The 21496-nt window shown below is 39.5% G+C and overlaps 2 protein-coding genes across 5 annotated transcripts in view; one reads left to right on the top strand and one right to left on the bottom strand.

Annotated features, from left to right (window-relative positions):
- CSPP1 (centrosome and spindle pole associated protein 1) overlaps nucleotides 1-6408 on the top strand; it is a 67448-nt gene extending 61040 nt beyond the window's left edge. Inside the window, exons 30-32 of the mRNA XM_059836166.1 lie at nucleotides 1105-1214; nucleotides 1397-1547; nucleotides 5738-6408. Of these exons, the coding sequence (XP_059692149.1) occupies nucleotides 1105-1214; nucleotides 1397-1547; nucleotides 5738-5964 (488 nt within the window). The 3' untranslated portion in view covers nucleotides 5965-6408. The remainder of the gene's footprint in view (nucleotides 1-1104; nucleotides 1215-1396; nucleotides 1548-5737) is intronic.
- Nucleotides 6409-10124: 3716 nt separating this feature from the next.
- ARFGEF1 (ADP ribosylation factor guanine nucleotide exchange factor 1) overlaps nucleotides 10125-21496 on the bottom strand; it is a 98767-nt gene continuing 87395 nt past the window's right edge. For 2 of the 4 annotated variants that reach the window (XM_059815801.1, XM_059815800.1), the window contains exons 33-39: nucleotides 18003-18072; nucleotides 15606-15735; nucleotides 14588-14727; nucleotides 14014-14182; nucleotides 12935-13073; nucleotides 11893-12010; nucleotides 10125-10850 (exon numbers count right to left, since the gene is read on the bottom strand). In XM_059815801.1, coding sequence (XP_059671784.1) covers nucleotides 10686-10850; nucleotides 11893-12010; nucleotides 12935-13073; nucleotides 14014-14182; nucleotides 14588-14727; nucleotides 15606-15735; nucleotides 18003-18072 — 931 coding nt within the window. In that variant the 3' untranslated portion in view covers nucleotides 10125-10685. The remainder of the gene's footprint in view (nucleotides 10851-11892; nucleotides 12011-12934; nucleotides 13074-14013; nucleotides 14183-14587; nucleotides 14728-15605; nucleotides 15736-18002; nucleotides 18073-21496) is intronic. The other 2 variants (XM_059815802.1, XM_059815803.1) reach the window with 2 other exon arrangements.

Raw genomic sequence — 21496 nt, 5'->3', positions numbered from 1 at the left:
TTTTTATTTCTGCAGAAATAAATGCTGCAGAATTGTTCAGTACTCTGTGTTTATGTGTGTGTGTATTTACACGCATTTATCTTTTTTTTTTTTAACTTAATGTGTCTTACTAGACTAAGAGCCTTTCCAAAAGGTAACTTCTGTGTCACAATGAGTAATTGGTGGTAATTGGTGGCAATGGATTCTGTACTGCTTTTGTGTTAAGCACAGTCCTTTCTTTTTCTGGGAGACCCCGTTCTTGGAGGTGCTAGAGGGACTGAACTAGAAAACAGAGCCCACTGTCCGCACCAAGCAGCAGCAAAGCCATAAACCAGCCCCCAGGCAGTGGTTACTGGTCCTGAAGAGAAAAAAAGTATCTGTTTGAAACAGTTTGTATTTGAAGTAGTTTCCAGAATCAGCAAAGGAAAGGGAAATAGACAAAACAAGTGTGAAGCAGAGACATCACCTTAGGGTTCATTTATATTATAAAAATAGATTAAACTCCCCCCACTGTAATGTGATAGAGTTATGAACAAAATTTTATTTAGTTATTTAGTTTTGTATGAAGAGATTCTAACACTTTATTACATGATATGACTAAGGATATGTGATTAAGGCATTGGTTATGTTCTCATATTCCATGTAACATTATCATTCTGTGTAACATTATTATATATTCCATGTAACATAATTTATTACATGATTGTATCTTTTTATGCCTCCAATTTGCTTGGAGTTCTCTCTTCCAAGCGGAGATACTATACTCATTTGAGTACTCGTTTTCTTTAAAGGTCTAGGTGTAAACAAGATACAGTGAAGTAAGGTAGGTGGTGAATTTGCAGGATGTGAAATGCCTTATCCTCTACATAAAGAGATCTCAATATATATCTCAAGGTATTCCTAGCCTTTGCTTGAAGTTCATCTCTTGCTGCCCTTGTGGTACCTTGTTCTTTTCTCTGTATCTGGACTATCACTGGCTTCATGCAAGATGTCTTAATGCGTACATCGCTTTGAATCCTGTGATTAAATCAAGTACAATATATTGGGTCATTTCAAAACATAAACAGGTTTGAACACTGTCTAGTATTTCGATTTCTTTGAAAATGATTTCACCTGTTTTTCCAGGTGCTAATGGGGAAACATTTCCTGCCTTAGGAGAAGTTAATTTATCACCACAGCTTCCACCTTCTGCAAGGGAGAGGAGACGAATGAAGCAGAAAGCTTTGGAGTGTGCTGTACGTATGATAACGGGATTGGCTTAAATATGAAGGTGGACCACAGATCTGTCATCAGACAGTTCCTGTGGTTCCTTAGTAGCTAAATGATATGGATACTGAGAGTGTACATGTAGCTATTCACCCTTTTAAAAAAGATGCTGTTTAACCAAAGGATTTCTGCGTTTTTGGATTTTCTGCAGGAGAATGTTCCACTGGGCCAGACACCATTGCTGCAGCCTGACAGCTTTTCTTTGCACTCAAGCTTCAGCCTCGATGTTGATCAGTTAAAAGGCAAGAATGAAGAACGATTGCACAGACTGACTGAGCTCCAGCAGAAATCTGCTTACTTAGGTACGCTCTGTGTAGTAGAGATGATGCAGTTAATACTAAGTAATTACAATAATTAAAGGAACAAATATTAATAGACTGCCTGCAGTTGAACGGTGAGCAATGGGCTCAAACATAGGAATTATTTATAGAGCCCTGTAGCTGGTGCAAGAGGTTCCCCAGCAAACTTCAACACAGCTTTTTAGAGTAAGTTTAGAGGGTGGTAATAGATGTTCTAATTCCTGTCTGATCAACCACTCATACTTGTCCTGTCTGTACCACTTTTAATATTGCGATGTGTCACTGCTAGAAGTAGGATGTGGTTATCCAGCTGCATAGCTGAAATGTTAGTGGAAAGAAATGAAACTCCTGACTGATTAATGTTGATGGGGTGCCTGTGCGAGTTTGTCGGCATTCGTAGGAATCAGATGTCTGTGGTCCAACCAGCATGAAGCTATGCCAAAAAATTGTGTATAAAGAAGTACTTCAATTTCTAGTTAATTTGCATGTTCTATTGGTTTGTTAACGTAAGTGATCATTCGGTATTTGAGATTGATATTGATACCTCTTTCACTATGCATACACTTGAACTTACTATGTATGTCTTGTGACCATATTACATATCAAACTCTGGGAGTTATCTCAGAGCTTCTCCATAGGCTGACTGCCTGATGTAGATCTGCTTTGTGTATGAGGTACCAATTATGGCAACCGTTAATGGCCTTTAATTTCTTACATGGATTATGACCCAGTTGATATACTTTGTGCTAGTGACTCCTCCATATGAGTCTGAAATCTCCCTTTTTTTAGGAGGCGGTTGCTATGCTGTCTAGGCAATTACAGTATCAGTATCCTTTTTATAAACTTAATGAGAGTACAGATGCTGACAGTTTTTCTGTTGCTATGGGTACTCTTACAAGCACTTCATCCTAGTTTTGTTTGTTTTAACCATCTCACTGTGGTTTTTAAGTCACTAAAAAAACCCAACCCATTCATATTAATTTCTTCTATAATCTAAACAAATGCTTTACTGATTTTACTCCACCCAAACATTTTTGCTACGTGAACTTCTTTTACTTCTCTGCCCTTGTTCTATCTCACCTCTTTTATAATTTCACCTCATATTGTGTGAACTAGACTTTACTCTGTTCGCCTTCTGTTTGTCATGTTCTCCAGAGCTTCAGCCCTTAGACATATATAATTTTTGTGTGTGCGTGTATGTTTTTATGTCTGAATGTAGCTTGTTCTTTGGAACACATGGGGACCATCACTCATCCTTAGCATGTGTGCCTCTTGGAAATGTAACGAGATCCTTTTGCTTAGCTGTGGTCGTTAGGGCTGCTGCCTGCTCTCCTGTTCCCTCCTCATGCTCAGTGACATCACCAAAAAAATGAGTGAAGCCAAGTGGTTTTATTCCTTTTCCCTAGCAGTTTGGTACAACCCTTGTGGCATCCTCTTGCTTTCCTAACAGCTAGGACTGTTATTTCTCCTCCACCCTCAGAGATACTGCTGGGAGAAAACAACTCTGTCAAATACATATGTCAGGAACCTCTAACTGGTTATCTTCCCTTTTAAATGACTGGGAGATGACAATTTACAGGCTTTGATAAATTTTAAGAGCTGATCCTGTTGGCACAGTAAGGAAGCTTGGTTCACAGCAGTTCACTTTCCCTGATGGGACTGATGTGGGAATCCTAAAGCCACCATAGAATTGCTTTCTTAATTGGAAAATTAGTGCATATTGGAGCCAGGCCTCCTCCTCTGTTTTCATCCGTCCAAAAAAACCATTCCCATCAACACAGACTTGGTGAGTACTTCGGGCGATGAAGTCTCTGGAAGTCAGCAGCTTTCTCCAGTGGGCAATGTATGCGTGTTCCTAACTGTGTAAACAAAAGCAGACGCAGATACAGGAGAGAGAATTCTCACAGCTTTGAGCACATTAGATATGTGGCTGAGACCTTGCTATATGTAAGAGAAGTTGCCTAAATTGCTTGAGACTTCTTAGGCATTCCTCTGTGCATTTAAGTAAAGGAATGCTGGAGCCTGAGATGATCTACAGTGGGCAATAGCACTGATTCCTGGTAAGTGCAGGCTGACAGAAGACAAACACTAATATCCACTCCAGGGTGCTGAAGGAGTTTGTTCTCATCTAGGGGCAGGGTGTGCTGCAGTCAGTGTTTAGGGTGTGCTGCAGTCAGCGTTTAGCGGGAGTCAAGATACCACTCAATTTCTAAATCAGTATTTCATGCAGAGGAAAGAGGTCTACTTATCCTCAGCCTCCAGATACAAACTGTGAATTATCAAGTGGCAACTCCAAAGAAAATTCTTTATATGTGGCCCAAATAAGAACAGTTTTTGATGGCATATACAAAGTGTTGAAATTCATGATGAAGCAAGTTTTGTACTGTAGCTGATCTGGTGTGCTTTCTAAAAGCAGCAGCAAATGAGTCTGAAACAGTAATATGCGTATGATCTTATCTCTGACAAAACAGTTGTTCTTACCTCTGACTGTTGGAAGATGTAATGGTTTTGTCTTTGAAGACAGTAATAGTTGAACTCAGGGAAATGCAGCCTTCTGGCCTGAAAGTCCACAGTTTGTTTGTCTCTAACCAAATACCTTACTTTACTTTTATTGTTTCTAAATATAATTTCTTAAAAAAGTAGCAAAGAGAAAAATAATTTTCTTGAGGTACTATTTTTCTTTCCGTGTACTATTGTTAACCCCACCATAACTTATGTATGTAAAAACTGCGAGTTCGAACCCACAGGAGAGTTCATCTGACTCAAGATTTAGGAGGCAAAGGTTCACTCTGCCAGCTTTAAACCCAGCATCAGGCAAAGGACATGACAGGCCCTAGAGAGAAGGAGGTCTGTTTTATACTTCCAGTGTTACAGAGAAGTTTTGTTTTAACCAGACTGAGAAGGCTTGGAGAATGATCAGATCACCGTCTGTATGATGTGACAGAACTAGCGGATTCACTGCCAAGTTCTTTTTGATCTGCTCGAGGGTAGGAAAGCTCTGCAGAGGGATCTGGATAGGCTGGATAGACGGGCCCAGGCCAACTGTATGCGGTTCAACAAGGCCAAGTGCCGGGTCCTACACTTGGGTCACAACAACCCCATGCAAGGCTACAGGCTTGGGGACGAATGGCCCCAAGTTCACTTTCCCTGATGGGACCCCCTCTTCTCCCAAGTGACTAGCGACAGGACAAGAGGAAATGGCCTCAAGTTGCGCCAGGGGAGATTCACACTGGATATTAGGAAAAAGTTCTTTACTGAGAGAGTGGTGAAACACTGGAACAGGCTGCCCAGGGAGGTGGTGGAGTCACCGTCACTGGAGGTGTTCAAGGAACGTGTGGATATGGCATTGTGGGACGTGGCTTGATGGGCATGGTGCTGTGTGGTGTGGGTGGGTTGTACAGGTCTTTTCCAACCTTAGTGATTCTGTGACATGGTTTAGTGGTGGACTTGGAACGTGGCAGTGTTAGCTTTATGGTTGGACTTGATGTTCCTAAAGGTCTTTTCCAACCTAAACTATTCTATGATTCTATGATTTTGCATTTTGTTTTAGAACCTGCATCCCGCCTTTTTTGGGCTTTTTTTTTGTGTGGTTTATTTTGTAACTGGAAGATGACGACTTACCCTGTATGCATTTGAGAACGACATTGCATTAAGGTTATTAGCTATGCTGGACTGCGCTGTACAGCCTTGCTTGCATTTGCACTGTTTACCAGTGTTAAAATAATTCTTCCTGAGTTCTTTCCTGAGTAAGAAACTGTCTGTGCAATAGTGTTTAGCTGTAACACTGTAATTATTTAATGACTTTATTTTTATATGCTTTTTTTCTATGTATATGTGCACACACAGATGTGACTTCTTCTCCCTATAATAGGAGGCTTTGGGAAAGCATGAACCATCCACCAAGCCCATCCATGTTTGCCTGTATCACCCCCTTGTTGATCTGGCACGGGCAGGAGGGAAGCTGTTGGCATTAGACATCAAAACGTTGGAGTCTTTAGCTGTTGACTCTAGATGGGCCCAGTTCCCCAGAACGTCACAAATGTGCATAAAGTAGAAACAAATGCACTTTAAAAGCCTTATTTATGCATTTATTACAGACAAATAAGCCTGTTCAATATAACAAAATGTTGTGGTAAGCTGTGATAAGCTTTTGTCCCCTTTAACAAATGTACGTTGCTCTCCTCCTCTCTCAGGTGACAACATTTCCTTGGGTGAAGCAGAGGACCTTTTGAAGCACGCCCCATCTAACGCTGGCAGACGGCCCGGTTCTGTTGACACAGTCGCAACAGAGCCCTGGCTGCGACCAGGAACTTCAGAGACGCTCCAAAGGCTCATGGCTGAACAGCCAAGCCCAGCAAAGCTGTCACCTGAAAACACGCTACTGCTTGGTTGGCAAGGCCTCTCAACCGCGCATGGCTGACTCAAGCCCCCTGTGAACCAGCTGTGCCTTGCAGCAGAGGGACTGTCCAGCACTTTGACTGCACTTCCCAGCGTCTCCTGTAGGGATGATGCTTCTCCGTGTACATAGGGTGGAGTTGTATGTGTAATTTAAAATAGCAATAATGAAGTAACCGAAGCTGCAGTGTAATGGAGATATAGAGCAGGGATGTTTTATATTACGACGTTGGAAGTGGAGGAATAGCTTGGTGGATTTTGCACTTTTTATACAAGTTTCAGCTGTAGAGCTGGACTTACCACAAAACCAGAGTGTGCATGTGTGAATTTGATATTAAATCAAAGTTAATTTTTAGCTTTATTTATAGCCAAAGTCCAAAACTGTCTGGAAATAGAGTAACCCAGCAACAGAGGCGCATTTTAAGCTTTTACTAAAAGAGTAAGTAACTTGGAGAAGGGCACTTGGAGAAGGGCACTTGCTTTTCATACAGTGATGAGCGCTATCCTGCATGAAAGCTCAGCCAAACAGTTTCATGGAAAAATTGACTATTAGCAATGTATCTTACGTTCCCTAACATGTTATGTGCTGGAAATACAGATATTGTTGCATATATTTAATTTATGGTTCTGATTTAAGAGTTAATAAATTATTTTGTTACTAAAAATGTGAAAGCAGACTTCAATTTCCTTAATTTATCATTTGCTTTAGCTTACGTTTACTCATGAACAAACTAGAATGTTCAGGCTGTCTTTAAAGAAGCAGGAAAAACGCATGGGAAAGTTGCTGAATAAAAGCACAGAGCTTTAGCAAGAAGGACGTGTAGACAGAAGCAACATTTTGGGAGTTCTGTGAACTGAAAACACCAAGGTGAAGCAAAGGTAAGGCATGCTCCTGCTTTGGCCAAAGCTTGACCAGCAGGGAAAAAGAAATGATGAAACCAAAACAATGTGTAAAAATGTTTTTATTTTTACTAAAAATGCCACCTTCGAGCATCTGTCTATCTGCCTGAAGGCCAGGGCTGTTCTGTGATGACGGCAGGCAAGAGCTGCTTTGCTGAGAGATGTGTTTCAACATTGTGCTGTGCTTTGCTTTTTCATGGGTTTAGCACATTCCTTCCCTGAGAAGAAGTGCCAAATCAGGCTCATTCTTACCACGAGTTTCTGGCTTATCAGCTGAAAGGCTTATGTTCATCAATTTGGGTATGACAGTGATGGCCAGTAATGCAGGGATCTTAGTGTAATCCAAAACCGAGGCTAGAGCATGCAGTGTAGGCCTTATGGCTGCTTGATTCTGAATTTCCCAGAGGCAGGAATCCAAAAATAACTCTAGGCAGCTAAGGTGAACATGTTTCATAACACAGTTATCACCCTACCCTTCATGCTGAAGCCACCTTATATATTTCATACTTTTCTTCAATTTGTCACCTGCCAGTCTTCCCCTTGGTTTTGATGCCTGATGACTCCGTTCACTTGCTTCATGAGTTGAACTTTGATACATTCACTGTACTAGCTCCAGGCTAAATCCAGAACTTGTCTTCTCTTCTTCCTCATCTAGTGGCCTACAGTTTAATTTTTCTTTATCCTGTGAACTTTAATCAATCAAAGTTTTATCCCCCATAGAAGCACAGGGTTGGTTTTATCCTCATTTAACTGCAAGGATTTTTGAAAGTGTCACTGACCATCACAGGCTGGCATTTGTTTCCTCCTGTTCAAGTCTGGGATGTTGCATCGCCCCCCCTTGAAGTTGCTGCCTTCACCTCTGCAGGGACCTGAAACCTATAAACTTACTTTAACCTCACTGCTCAACAGCATTTAGCACAGCGAGTTACACTCTTCTGTACAGCTCTCCTCCCTTTGGCATCCAGGTTGCTACTCAGGGTACTCTTGGTCCTTCACATCTTTCCTTTCCCATTCTTTCCTTTAGCTTTCTCTGCATATCCAAAGTTCAGGTGGAGGCAGGATGTTTCTGCCTGCCTTCCTCAATTGTTTTAATTTTTATCATGACAGCCTCATGTGTAAAATAAAAGCAGCTGCAATCCACAGTCCTGAGCTCTAAGTCAAGATGACCAGAATAGAACCCATTTCCTGCCCCCAACCCTGCTTTTCTGGTAATTGTTGTAGATGTGAGCATTTGGAGAGCTGCCAGTTGAACATGACACCCAGAATACAGCTCGTGCAGTGCAAGAGCTCCAGCAACATACAGAAAAGAGTAATGATGATACAGGAGTTCAGTTTCCAATGAACCACGATTAAACAGCTATTATGCCTTTTCCAGGTAAGCAATAAATAAGGTGAGGCACAAGAAGGTCATGCTGTAAAAAAAGTCATTACTAAACAGAAGTACACAACAGAACAAGGAAGCAGTAAGGTTTAAAACAAAACAAACCCAAACCCCAAACTTTTTTAGATTATCTATTGTACTCACTGCCTCTGAATGCTGCATCTTGAACACAGACATTTAAAAAGGAAGTAGGCAGACGCATGGATAACAGATACATAAATGGCTGTTAAAACAGTGCTCTGGATAACAGTGTCAGCAACACCTCGATAATGGAACCAAGAATACCACTTGCCACAGGCGTGGAGGAAAGTACGACATCAATAGGGATGGTACATGTTATACTTGCCCTAAGAATTATTACTGATCACTGTCAAACAGACAAGATCAGGTCTGGCCTAGACCAGTAGTTTAATATTTAAATATTACACAACAAACTGAAGAAATAAAATGCAGCCCAAGAGGAAAGGCTGTACAATTACAATTAATTAAAAATAACCTCAATTCCCCCCCTTCCAACTTTGATAAATGCAATTTGGTTTTGTTCCACCCCAATTAACATTATGAGGAAACACCTAGTCACAGGTCATGCCTTTTAATTCCCTTCACTGGCTTTTCCATAGCTATTTCATTGAACTGCTTACGCTTATTTTTGGAGCCTGCTGTGAACAGCTGCAGGGAGATTTGTTCCTCTGTGAGATGAGGCTCCTGCATCCACTTGCTCAGTCTTCGCCCTTCTCTCCTTTCCAGTCGTGAATTCTGTGAGAACACACTGGAGGACAGTCCAATTCCACTTTTACTTACAGAATCAAAAGACACTGACAAGGCTGAGCTGGCTGATGCATTCCAAGTCAGCAGCCAGATAAACTCCAATCCCAGCCTTTCCCTCCCACCCACCCTTATTAATATTTTAATAATTCCTTATTAATATTTTAATATTTTAATCCCCAGAAAGCAAAACACCACATTTGAGTTTCCATCTGTGCAGCACTACAGGGTTCATTTGACTAGCCCACCTACAAGCACTTCTAGTCTTTTTTTTTGTTTTGTTTTGTTTGTATTTTTTAAACTTACCCTTCTTTTTCACCCTGTATTTGCCTAACAGTGAGAAGACGCATCCTGGTCAACCAAAGGGCACCCACATTCCTGTCTGCAGAGGGCTGGGGTTTGTTCCTTTGAAATGAGAGCGTGAGAGGCAAAGGGAACTGTGAAACAAGTAGCTGTGGATTAGACTGGTTTTGATTGCACTGATGAAAGAGTTCAAAAACTTTATTGACCTATAACCTGATTAGAATATGCCAGATGAGAACCAAATATTGTACAGAAAGTTGTACAGAATTTTTTTTACATAGAAAACTTTACATATCTGTACCATATACATTTTGTCCATCTGAAAAAAATTTCTACATCCATTGTAATACAGAATGCTTGACAATCTTGTCTTTTAACCATCAGAGCACAATTCACAGTATGAATACATTTCCAATAAATTTAACCATCCCCAAACCATGCCAGATTTGTTACTTGAATATATTCAACATTAAATTCTGTACATAAGAGTGAAATCTACATCAAACAAAAAACATCTGACAGCAGACACAACCTAGACTTGTTTGCAGTGATTCAAGTTCCAGTCCTTGAAGGATCATCATTTCAATGGCTCGTTATATTTAAAAGCCCTAAAACAAGTATATTACAGGTAGTGATGTCAGTCGTGATATTTCTACCTCTGTTCTTGACAAAAGTCAGCAACACTAACTTCTGGGCTACAATGAAATGAGAAAAAAATAAAAACCACAACCCCAAAAAATAAACCCAAACTTCTAGTGCATTTGGTAAACAATGAAGTGTTATGGGTTTTCAGCAAATCAATAATACAGAAATAAAACAATTCAGGAAGAACTGTATAGTGTTAAAGAGTTTATATTACAGACCTGCATCTCTGTACATTTTTCACAGAAGGATGATTACCAACGTCTCAGACAGCCTGAGTGTGCAAAAATCTTAGAATATCAGACATAGTTGCTAAATATCTTTTACCATGAACAATAATCTCCATTTTCTTTTCACTATAAACATTTTATCCTTCAAAATACAGCTCTCCTGAGTTGTACTTCTTGCAGAAGCTCAAACCTTTACATATATAGTTCTTTGGGTACATTTTACTTTCACACCCGCCATAAACATCTGTTGCTATACTGCTGTCTAGGACAGTACAGGATATTGCAGCCCACGCTGACGAGAGGACTGTGCTAAAAACTGGCTCTGTGCTCAGCATGAGCCAGGTAAGAAATAAAGGGACTGGAGTGTTGCAAGCCTTAATTACAGTTGTAAGCATCTGTACCGTTAACCCTTAGATACACATTGCCATACAAAGAAACCATTTTTATGGATATCCAGACAGAATGGCTCAGCTACCTGGTCCTTTTATCTAGCTGAGCAACGGAGCAACGCTCAGTCACTATCTGCTACTGCTTGCTTATTCCAGACTCTTGTTCTGGTGGTTGGGATATTTGGAAAACCACACCAATCCGCAGGAAAAACCTTCGTAGAACAGCTCGAAGTTCAGGAATTAGGTCAAACTGCATAATTTCACACAACAGAGGATAGTAGAATGAGGCATGAGCCTTGAACTGAGGAGAAAACAAACAGAAGAAATTATTCTATTATGCATCAATACATCTCAGAAAGCGTGTTACAAGTGAAGAATTTTAAATACTCTCCCACATTAAGGTGAGAAACCCACAGGGTGACAAGCAGAAGCCCTTGTGGGGGATGTGACAGTGGGAGGCCGTCTGGGGCACACAGTGATCATGAAATGATAGCTTTTGACTCTCAGAGAAGTAAGGAGGGGGGTCAGCAGAACTGCTGCCTTGGACTTCCAGAGGGCTGACTTTGGCCTGTTTAGGAGCCTGGTGGACACAGTCCCTCGGAAGGCAGTCTTGAAGGGCAAAGGAGTCCAGGAAGGCTGGACACTCTTCAAGAAGGAAGTCTTAAAGGTGCAGGAGCAGGCCGTCCCCATGTGCCGGAAGATGAGCCGGCAGGGAAGACGACCGGCCTGGCTGAAGAGAGAGCTTTGGATGGAACTCAGGAAAAAGAAGAGAGTTTACGACCTGTGGAAGAAGGTGCAGGCAACTCATGAGGACTACAAGGATGTCATGAGGTTTTGCAGGGAGAAAATCAGAAGGGCCAAAGCCCAGCTAGAACTTAACCTGGTAATGGCCGTAGAAGACAACAAAACATGTTTCTATAAATACAGTAATCAATACAGCCAAGTATTGTTAGAAATAGAACGAGATCTACATATGGATTTATTTACTGCAGAATTGTATCACTGGAAGCAGGAACAGGAGTTATTGCTTTGAATAAAATATCAGCCACTAATCCTCTTCCTCAGCAGGAGAGGCGTAAAAGCAACTTAACACACACTTCTAAAGGATTTTAGCATCTTTTAAATTTTCTCAGACACATTTTACCACTCACTGCACCCTCACTCTGCATTACTACTGTCAGTATCTGTCAAGTGCAGTTTCAATGTACATTCCCTCAACAAAGAGTGTCGACAGAGCAGCAGGAGCTTTTAAAATCAAGTATATAACTCTCATGAAGAACTGGTCTGGAACTACTTCTTACCTGTAAATGTTGTTTTAAATACCATTCCAAACAGTTACTTACCCTTTCATCACTTATCTTCAGTACTTTAGTCAAAAATAAGAGTAACAGATTAGTCCAGGCTTCCCGATGACTTTCTGATGTAAGAGTGAGAAAGTAACTCAGAGCCTCACTGCAGACACTAGAGAGAAAAGACACAAAAAAACCTACTAACCAGCATTTCATTTTGAGCTCTACTGCAGAGAGGGAGCTTTGGCTTTGCAACTATACCAGCATAGAGCCCTGGTATAGAACAGTATAATTTTATGAAAGCTACTGTAAACCTGATTAGTAATAGAAAGCAGTGATTTTGTTCAACTCAAAACCAAAGTCCTAGGACTTCAGTATTAAATACGCTGACAAAACACGATTGTGCTGTTTGTGCATATATTTAAAGTGTATCAAGTGCTCTTTGAGAGGTATTAAAAGGCATGTGACAAAATGATATGTAGACTTTAGAAACTAATCCCATGCGGTGTAACCAGGTAGTTTTCAGCTCTGCTCCCTGGTCTATAAATCTTAAAATACCTTCACTGCGTTACTGCCATGGTTTCAAGCCCTCACTCGTTCCAACACTTTCTTGAACAACTTTGTAAACCAAAAACATTCAGGTGAACCTTAGTATTCACAGTAATGAAAAACCAAAAGGCCAAAAGCTTCTGTATGCCCATAGGCTCCTCAAGCCCAGTGCTCATTTCTGCAGGTAAGAACAAACAGCATCAGTTCCCTAAAATATCTGAAGTTACGGAAAGAAAAAAGCAGGGTGTAGGTGATAGTTGCTTTTCTTTCTAAAGAGGAGCTATAACAATCCCCCACCTACCCACATGCTAAAAAAACAGAAGGTGACAAAACCTTTGCTCTCTCCTGCAAAACATGTAATGAGAACAAAAAGCAGAGGCAGCATCAGTAGCTGGAGGCACAGCACTCTCCACACAACATAAAAACTCTTAATATTAGCTGTGACTACCACCATACTGCAAACAGAGGAAGTCTATGCTTTTAAACAAAAATAAACATTCTTTAACATCAGAAATAACACGAACAGGTTCAGCTACATGGACCTTACTTTAGTAGTCTTTGCTGGACTTCCTCCCATGCACTGGTACGGCTTTCATCTGTGTACATACGGAACAGAATGCGCAATCCACAGGCAAGACTACTTGTCTCCTGTTTCAGAAGATTAGGCTTCGATTTTCCTTTGAAACCTAGAGAAATTCCAGGCATCCATTTAGATTTTTATTTCATCTGACATTTTTCCTTACAGTCCCCCACGTGTCCTTCTAAGCATCGTCTGCACATAGACAGTTAGAAGAACAACCTTATGTAATTAATTTCTCACGACATTTAGTACAATGGAGTACTGCTAAGAATTAAACTATGTATATACACCGTAATTGTGTTTGGCACCCATTTTTATATAAGCTTCCAAGTAGATGTGAAACCTGGCTGTATGACAAAAGTGCATTCTAAACACCTGAACAATGGACTATTTTGTCTCAATCATATATCTATATTGTATACTGTTTTATTGCTTGTTTTTGATAAAAATGTCTACAATACTACTGTTTCCAAAGCTGTTACTGTATACTTAAACTCATTTTGCTAGTGGAGGTCCATACTAGCAAAAAGCAGACCCATGAATATTAATACTACCTCACTTAAGTTGAAGTGGTTCTGTGTATGCATACATCAATGCACAAACCAGCTTGCTACATATTCACAGTATGCATTCACCATTAAAAATATTAATGTAACTAACTCTGTAGCAAGGAACAGATTAAACACAATGCTACAGAGAGTCCATTTTTCCATCTGTTTCAGAAAATGACATATATTTCACTTATGCACTGGTAGGTAAAACAACCCCCCTAACAAGTTTTCGGGTTTTGTGCCTGCAGCTTCTAAGCATGAGACCCACAGCCAGAGATCAGCTTGGGAGCCGTAACCCAGTGAAACCTTAAATTTTAGGAAACCAAAAAAGGTATTTGGACCTGCACAGGATCCCCCTTAGGGATTCTAGGGTTATAAAGTTACAGCCTGATATTAAATTTTACATTCAGCAAAGTACTTTTGACCTATTTTTGGGTCAATTCAAAGCACAGTAACACATTCTCGCAAAATATTTCTCCAAGGTGACTGACTCACCTGCTTTCCAGAGAGCAGTTCTTTGTTCATTGTTTGAATTAAATGCTTTAGCAAATCTGTGAGATTCCAGCAGACAATCGAGAAGTTTGAAAAGCTGCTGTGACGTTAGAAAACGATACATCCCTTGATCCTGTGTATCCACATGGACATCAAAGTCTACTGCATCTCTCTAATAAAAAAAAAAAAAAAAAAACAGAAAAAAGAAAAAAAGAATTTAAAGTAAAAATTTACAATTGTCTTCAGCAAGCTCCTGTGATAACTCAATCCTACCCTGTTTTCATCTGTACTTCTATTTAAACTTAAAACTGTATTAGAAGTTGTATCCACATCCCAGTTACATAAATCCCTTTGAACAATGTGTGTTTTAATCTCCACAGTGTGCTGCCCCAGCACAGCAAATGCCCCAGCACAGCAAATGCAACTTAATGCAAGACGTAAAAAGTCTCAACAGTCTGCTGGAAGTTCTCAAGTGCTTCTAAAAATTCTAAATTAGAAGATGTTACAGGAGTTTATGAAACTTTAACCATGAGAGAAAAGGCTGTTAGAAAGAGAGTTACCTATCACTTCTACTTACTTGTGCTGCTGCTAGATTCTCTGCATCCTCCTTTTTGCTAGTTGCTGGGAAGAACACAATATTGTCGATAGTCTGAATGAGTTCCAGTTGTACAACACATTTGATCAAAAGAGCAGCAAATAACTTCTGTTCTGGAAATTCTTTATAAAGGAAAGAAAATCACTTGTTAACTAAAGAACTGCAAGACTTTTTTCTTTTTTGAGGTATTTTGGGGGTAAGTTGAAGAACAGCTTAACTGCAAGTACATTCATAAACCAAACCTGGAAACCATCCATCTGAATTACTCTTCTAAAACTAGGACTGATCACCATGTCAACAATTGGCAGGTTTTAAAAAACTATTTCCTAACTTTAAAGCTGCCTGCCATATATTGGACAGATATTCAATGTTACCTAAAAATCACCAAAATTAGTACCTTGTTGTTGGCATCAGTGTAATGACAAGAACCAGAGGCTGAAACTGTCCACGGGCAGAGGTGGCTTAGGATAGCACCAGTATCACTGATGCTTGTCTGTACTTGTGGCAAGTACTAATACCACCAGACATGAGCATTTTAAGCACCAACATATAACTTAACACAAGTATCTTAAGGGTTTGATATACTCTCTTCAAATCAGTCTAAATACACTTTTTTTTTCAGCTATTGCTTCTGTTGCATTCTGCACAGAAAGAACTTTGTGTGTTCTTTTGAAGAACTTTTTTTGTGATCTTAAGAAAAAAAATTTACTCATTTACATAGCATTATGATGAGAGTACTATTTTTAATATTTTGCTTTGGGTAAAAAGCCTCCAAGTTAGCAGCTGAACTCTAGGTGTTTAAAGCACAGGTCAAAAATGTGGACCCACAAAAGTCCAACAGAATTCTGTCATACTACATGAAGACAAAAATGCAACCAATGTAATTTTCTTCACATCATATTTCTAAAGTTATAGCTGGGGCTATAACTAAAGATGTCAAACATCTGCTGAATACTACTCTTAACAGATATAAAATGCCAAATCACTACAAAACACGCACTTGCTGTTGGCCTGGTTTTACTCATTTCTTCACCTACTGTGGACCCTGCACCAGGTTGATATGGACGTCCATCTTGAGATCTAGGCTGAACAGAATCATGAATATCTACTGACTTCTGTGAGATTGTATCCTGAAAAGAAAACCAAAAAAAGTATTAACTTACAGAAAACTTCTGCGAGCTAACTGTCAATAGTGTTGTGCTCTTCATAGCTTAAGACATTTGCTGTTTCAACACTGCACTTTTTCATTCACTTTAGTCATATTTAAGATTAGCATTCAAGAAAATGTACTAAAAAGATGACCTACTAAGAAAGAATTGAAAATTTAACAAGCAACAAATACTTAATTACACAGCAAAGTCAATGAGTAGTGTTTTGCACATAGGTTTTTTGTATGCCATCCAAGCATTTAGTATGTCAGCCAACAGTTAGTTTGACTTCTACCAGATTAAGTGTACGAGGTTCGCTGCAAGGTTCCGATACTGGGAAATGCACTATCTACCTTGATCTACAATAAAAACCTCTAATAGCTTCTGTGAGAATTTGTATTCCATTTATAATGGGTGAAAATGTGAACACACAGTTCTTAAATGACAAGTCCAAACAATATGAGGTATCATCAAACTTCAGTCTTTACTTGCCTTTACTCCCTTGAATGTTCCAAATTATAAGCTCCTACTAACATGTTTGTAGGTGCTACAGGAATTTACCACAGTAAAATGATGAAGGAGGAGAATATATGCATATCAAGAAAATGTTCTAATTTAAAATCCTTTTCCCAGAGAGCTGCTTCAGCAGACTTCTGCAATGTGTTCCGATTCTCCATGTTGTATTGTGTTATCTTGTGAGCTAGAACTCAACAACTTTGGAAGATTAATTGTTGGGGTTTTGTTTTATTTTCAACTAAGTATCTTCCTTTTTGATCAGTTGAATGTGAAGTATTAGAATAAATGGTAATACCTACTGTTTTCATTTCAGAAAGCAATCATTGAAAGAGGAAAATGTAATTACTATTATATAGTGATTACTGTCCCTTTCAATAATCCGTCATTTCTATTGGCATTTGTTCCATAAGTGCCACTGGAGACTACACATTAATTCCCTGCATTGTGGTGTTAGCAAGATTTAAATCTACACGTACAGTTCCTATAAAGAACATATCAACTTCTCATACCAGTAAATAACCAAGGTTTTAATCTCTATTAAATATAAATAGTTATATAGGTAGTAGAACGCTTCATTATATTTGAGTTACCTGAAGAAAAACTAGATGGAAATATCTAAAGCCTGCAAAAATTCTATCCTACCAAAAGAAAGGATCCAAAATATATCTCCTTTAACACCATTTATTGTACAAGGTCTTAATTTTGAAGTTGTAAAGTGTCTTTTTACACTGAAGACAAAAAAGATTTTTGGAAACATTCATGTTAAACTATTTCAAAGAAGAAAAGATCTTTCAATTTATTGATGACTAAGACATTTAATATACTTGCCATTTTTGCATGCTATTATATTTGACATAAATGGATCAAAAACGTAGCCAGCATTTAGATCTAATGTTTTATACATCAAACCACTACAAATGAGTCAAGATATAGCAAGCACATTCAGTCCCTTGGATGCAAAATACCTGTATAATGAGAATTGCCCAACACAAACATTTACACTCTGTTTTAAGTAAATTATGTTAACACTCCATAAAGACAAATATGGACAGAGTCGGTCTCTCTTAGTAGAACTCATTTGGGGCCATATCCTTGAACAATTTTTATCAAATGCTTTATTAACCTACGAAGAACATCATGCAGCAATCTTGTGAAAATGTCCAAAAGCTAAACTAATTCTCATCAGTAGTGAAGTAGCTACAGGGCTGCAAATCCAAATTTTACATCAGTTTATTCAATCAGTGCTAAGAAATCTGATGGCTATACATATTTTCTATTTTAAACACTGGTTCTTATTACCAGAGAAAATTTGATCGAAAAAAAAGTCGATCTAACAGGCGGTCTTTCCACCTCCAGCATTTTCTCATCATGCCAATATATCAAAGAGAATACTGAGCAAAATGAAACAAAAACCATGCCCCAAACCAGAAAACAGCTCAAACCCTAAATACAGTATTACAGAGACCTACCAGACACAGAACATTACCTAAAACATACACAGATAACGACCTACAGCCAACTTCTGGAAGCCAACTTTGCTGCAAACTTTTCTTTCTCAATTAATTCCTTGCCATTTTTAAGCATTAAATAACACTTTATTGGGAAAAAACTTTTCCAAGAAAATCAAAACTGAAAAATGGGTTTAAAGTATACCTTTCACTTATTCTACATTACAACACATTTGTACCACACTCTTGCAAGCTTTTAAAATACTTTTTATTTCAGCAGCTTACCAGTTTTTCTTTTGCATCAGAGGAAGATCCAGAGCCAAACTCCCCACTGACTGGTCGCCAAGTCAGCAGCCTTGAAAACAGAAAACCAGTACCAAATTTAGTAAGTTTGAAATACAAATCAGAACTCATATTCTAAAAAGTCCACTTCAATATGGTGGGGTTTTTGTTAGTTTTAATTCAAATTAACGGAAACCAAACATGAAAATAGTCAGATACAGATTCTTCCATAAATTAATAAACTAATTTCAGTTTTAAGTATACATTTTATTCTTTAACATATACTGAAAAATTTAAGTATTGTGTTTTTTCAACTTCAACGTTTCTGCCAATTGCCTTGGATGGACAACTGGATTATATGGAGGTGGATTAATTTTTCTCAGAAAGACTGGATTTGGCTTTAGGCAGTGCTCAAGTGGGCCTTGTTCTCTCACACTGCCTTTAAGCTTTACCTAGAATAAGGAACGAATCTACCCCAGGATAAATCAGCATGAATGTCTGGAGAAGTTTTGCATTCTCTGTTTGGCATACGTTCCAGCATTGTGGTTCTACTTCCACTGAGGATTCAACACTCCCACTTAGGATTCACTGCTGTTATGAGGTACCAAGTCACTGACAATACTTCTGATTTCTTCCCTGCTGTTTTCCTAGAGAACATTGCCATCTTGAGATTCTTCGCCTCAAGCGCTAAAAAATTTCTACATTAATTGTAACTTATTGAGGCTATCTGTGCCTGCCAAGAATTGAGGGAAATTGGATTACATAACCTAAGTGGTCCCATCATCTCTTGTTCTATCAAATCTATTGCTACAAAGTAATATTTAAGTTGTTTGTCATTGTTAAGAACTCAAACTATTTAGTGTCAATCTGTGTGAGGCACTGCCTGATGGACATTCATGTTTTCGTATCCCAAGTGAGATCTTTCCCATTGTGTTAAGGGCCCTAAATTAACATATCACTTATCTCCATACAACTAATGACAATGTAACTAAAAAGACAAATCGGAGATAAGAAAAGATAAAATTTTGAGGCATGTAATGAGACAACAAATAAAGTTGAGCAGAGAACTGAAGTGATTCTTGAAAGCTACCAGGACACAAATTGCAGATTAGTCTGGATTACAGGTTGTTAAATACCATGTAATTTATTTTGGGCTATAAAATCTTACACTTCCATCTGCCAAAGGAGATAATGGAATAATGAGCCATTATGAGCCAGAAGAGGCCAGATCCTTGTGCAAGGAACCAGTTCTAACTCTTGAATTTCCCAGGACAAGAGGGCATTCACAGCAAGCCAAAACTTGCTCTCATGAAGCTTCAGAAAATTTAAATGAAAAAAAAATATAAACAAAATAGGAATTAAATAAAAAGAAGACTCAAAGCAACTATTAAAATGAGCTAATGATGTATGGGCTGGATGAGCAAACAGTGAGGTGGACTGAAAACTCGCTGCACAGCCGAGCCAAGAGGGTGGTGATCAGGGGCATAAAGTCTAGCTGGAGGCCAGTAACTAGTGGTCTACCCTAGGTGTCAATACTGGGTCCAATTCTGTTCAACAACTTCATTAATGATCTGGATGATGGGGCAAAGTGGACCCTCAGCAAGTTTGCTGATGACACAAAACTGGGAGGAGTGGCTGATACACCAGAGGGTCATGCTGCCACCCAGAGGGACCTTGACAGGCTGGAGAAATGGGCTGATGGGAACCTCATGCAGTTCAACAAGGGGAAGTGCAAAGCCCTGGCCCTGGGGAGGAACAACCCCATGCACCAGTACATGCTGGGGGCCATCCAGCTGGAAAGCAGCTTGGCAGAAAATGCCCTGGTGATCCTGGTGGACACCAGGTTGGACATCAGTCAGTAATGCGCCCTTACTTCAATGAAAGCAAATGATATCCTAGGCTGCGTTAGGACAGTTGCCAGCAGGTGGAGGGAGGTGAACATGCCCATCTACTCAGTACTGTGTCCAGTCCTGGGCTCTCCAGTACAAGAGAGAAATGGACGTATTGGAGGGACTCCAGCAAAAGGCCATGAAGATGATTAAGGGACCGGAGCATCTCTCCTATGAGGAAAGGCTGAGAGAGCTGGGACTGTTCAGCCTGGAGAAAAGGAGACTCAGGGGGGATCTCATCAATACATATAAATACATGAAGGAAGGGTGCAAAGCGGATGGAGCCAGACTCTTTCCACTGGTGCCCAGTGACAGGACCAGAGGCAACAGGCACAAACTGAAACACAGGAGGTTCCCTCTGAACATCAGGAAACACTTTTTCACTGTGAGGGTGACCAAGCACTGGCACAGGTTGCCAAGGGAGGCTGTGGAGCTTCCCTCCTTGGAGATATTCAAAAGCCAGGACACGGTCCTGGGAAAACTGCTCTAGGTGGCCATGCTTGAGCAAGGTGGTTGGACCAGACAACCTCCAGAGCCCCTTCCAACCTCAGTCATTCTGTGTGATTCTGTGTTAGTATCTTCAGCTATCAACACCTGAATGATTTTCTGGAAGCTTGGCAGGTGTACAGTTTGGGCTTTTCTAGTAAATGATCCTTGCTGAAATTGGTAGCCGAGTAAATATTCTAGTACTAAGTTTTCCAAACAAGGAAATAATACGATCATCTCTCTTTGCAAAAAGGTAACATGCCAAGAACCTGCAGAGGCTAGTACTGCAACTAAGAACTCCTGCAGCCAATGCTGCAACTCTTAAATTGAAGTACTAAGTTGCACAATACCTGGAAGATGTTTTATATGAATGCTAACAAAGAACAGATGTAATTCTATCTAATCAGATTAATAAAAACCTCTGCCAGAAGATACTTTACACTCCAGAGATTCATAGCACCTGACTATTTCAAGACAATTAGCAATAAAGCACTTGCCCATAAAACTTTCATATATACCACTGTGCGATTTGTCTCTGTCTTCATTACAACATTAAACTATTGTGTTACTTCCAGACATGGGAAAACAAAGGTAAAAGGAGCATTTGCCTTCCTCTCTAAGTACTGGAGCAGTCTTCACAATGAGGTGGGTATTAAAACTGTGTTGTCAAAAAAAAAAAAAGTTAAGGCTGGGAGGGCAGGAAAAGCTCTACCACAAAAATAAGGCTAACAGAGGGACTAAGAAATACAAATATGAAATGCCAGCCAAACCAGGAGTCATAGAAAAAGAACTAGATCCCATAAAAAGAGAGGAAAAAAAGAAATAGCTGTTCAGAAGGAGAAAGAAGTATCCTCCTAGGGGTCAGAAAGAGAAAGAAAAAAATGAGTAGAAAGTCTCCATTAAAAATATGAACGAATACCTGTATATTGTTACTATAATTTTTTCTTACCCATCTAAGAAGCTTCAGCTTTAGTCAAATATGGTCAAAGTGAAAAGACTGTTTTGAACAGTTTTGTGTCACCCAACAATTGTTTGGAAAAGAGCAGGTGTACTTTCACCACAGGAAAGGAGACTGATTACATATGCTCAAGGGATTACTCGTGTATAAAATCCAAGTAAAGT

Source organism: Gavia stellata, chromosome 3 (genome assembly GCF_030936135.1).
Source record: "Gavia stellata isolate bGavSte3 chromosome 3, bGavSte3.hap2, whole genome shotgun sequence".
Lineage (NCBI taxonomy): Eukaryota > Metazoa > Chordata > Aves > Gaviiformes > Gaviidae > Gavia > Gavia stellata.
The sequence above is the reverse complement of the archived record's forward strand: the minus strand, read 5'-3'. Positions and strand labels throughout refer to the sequence as shown.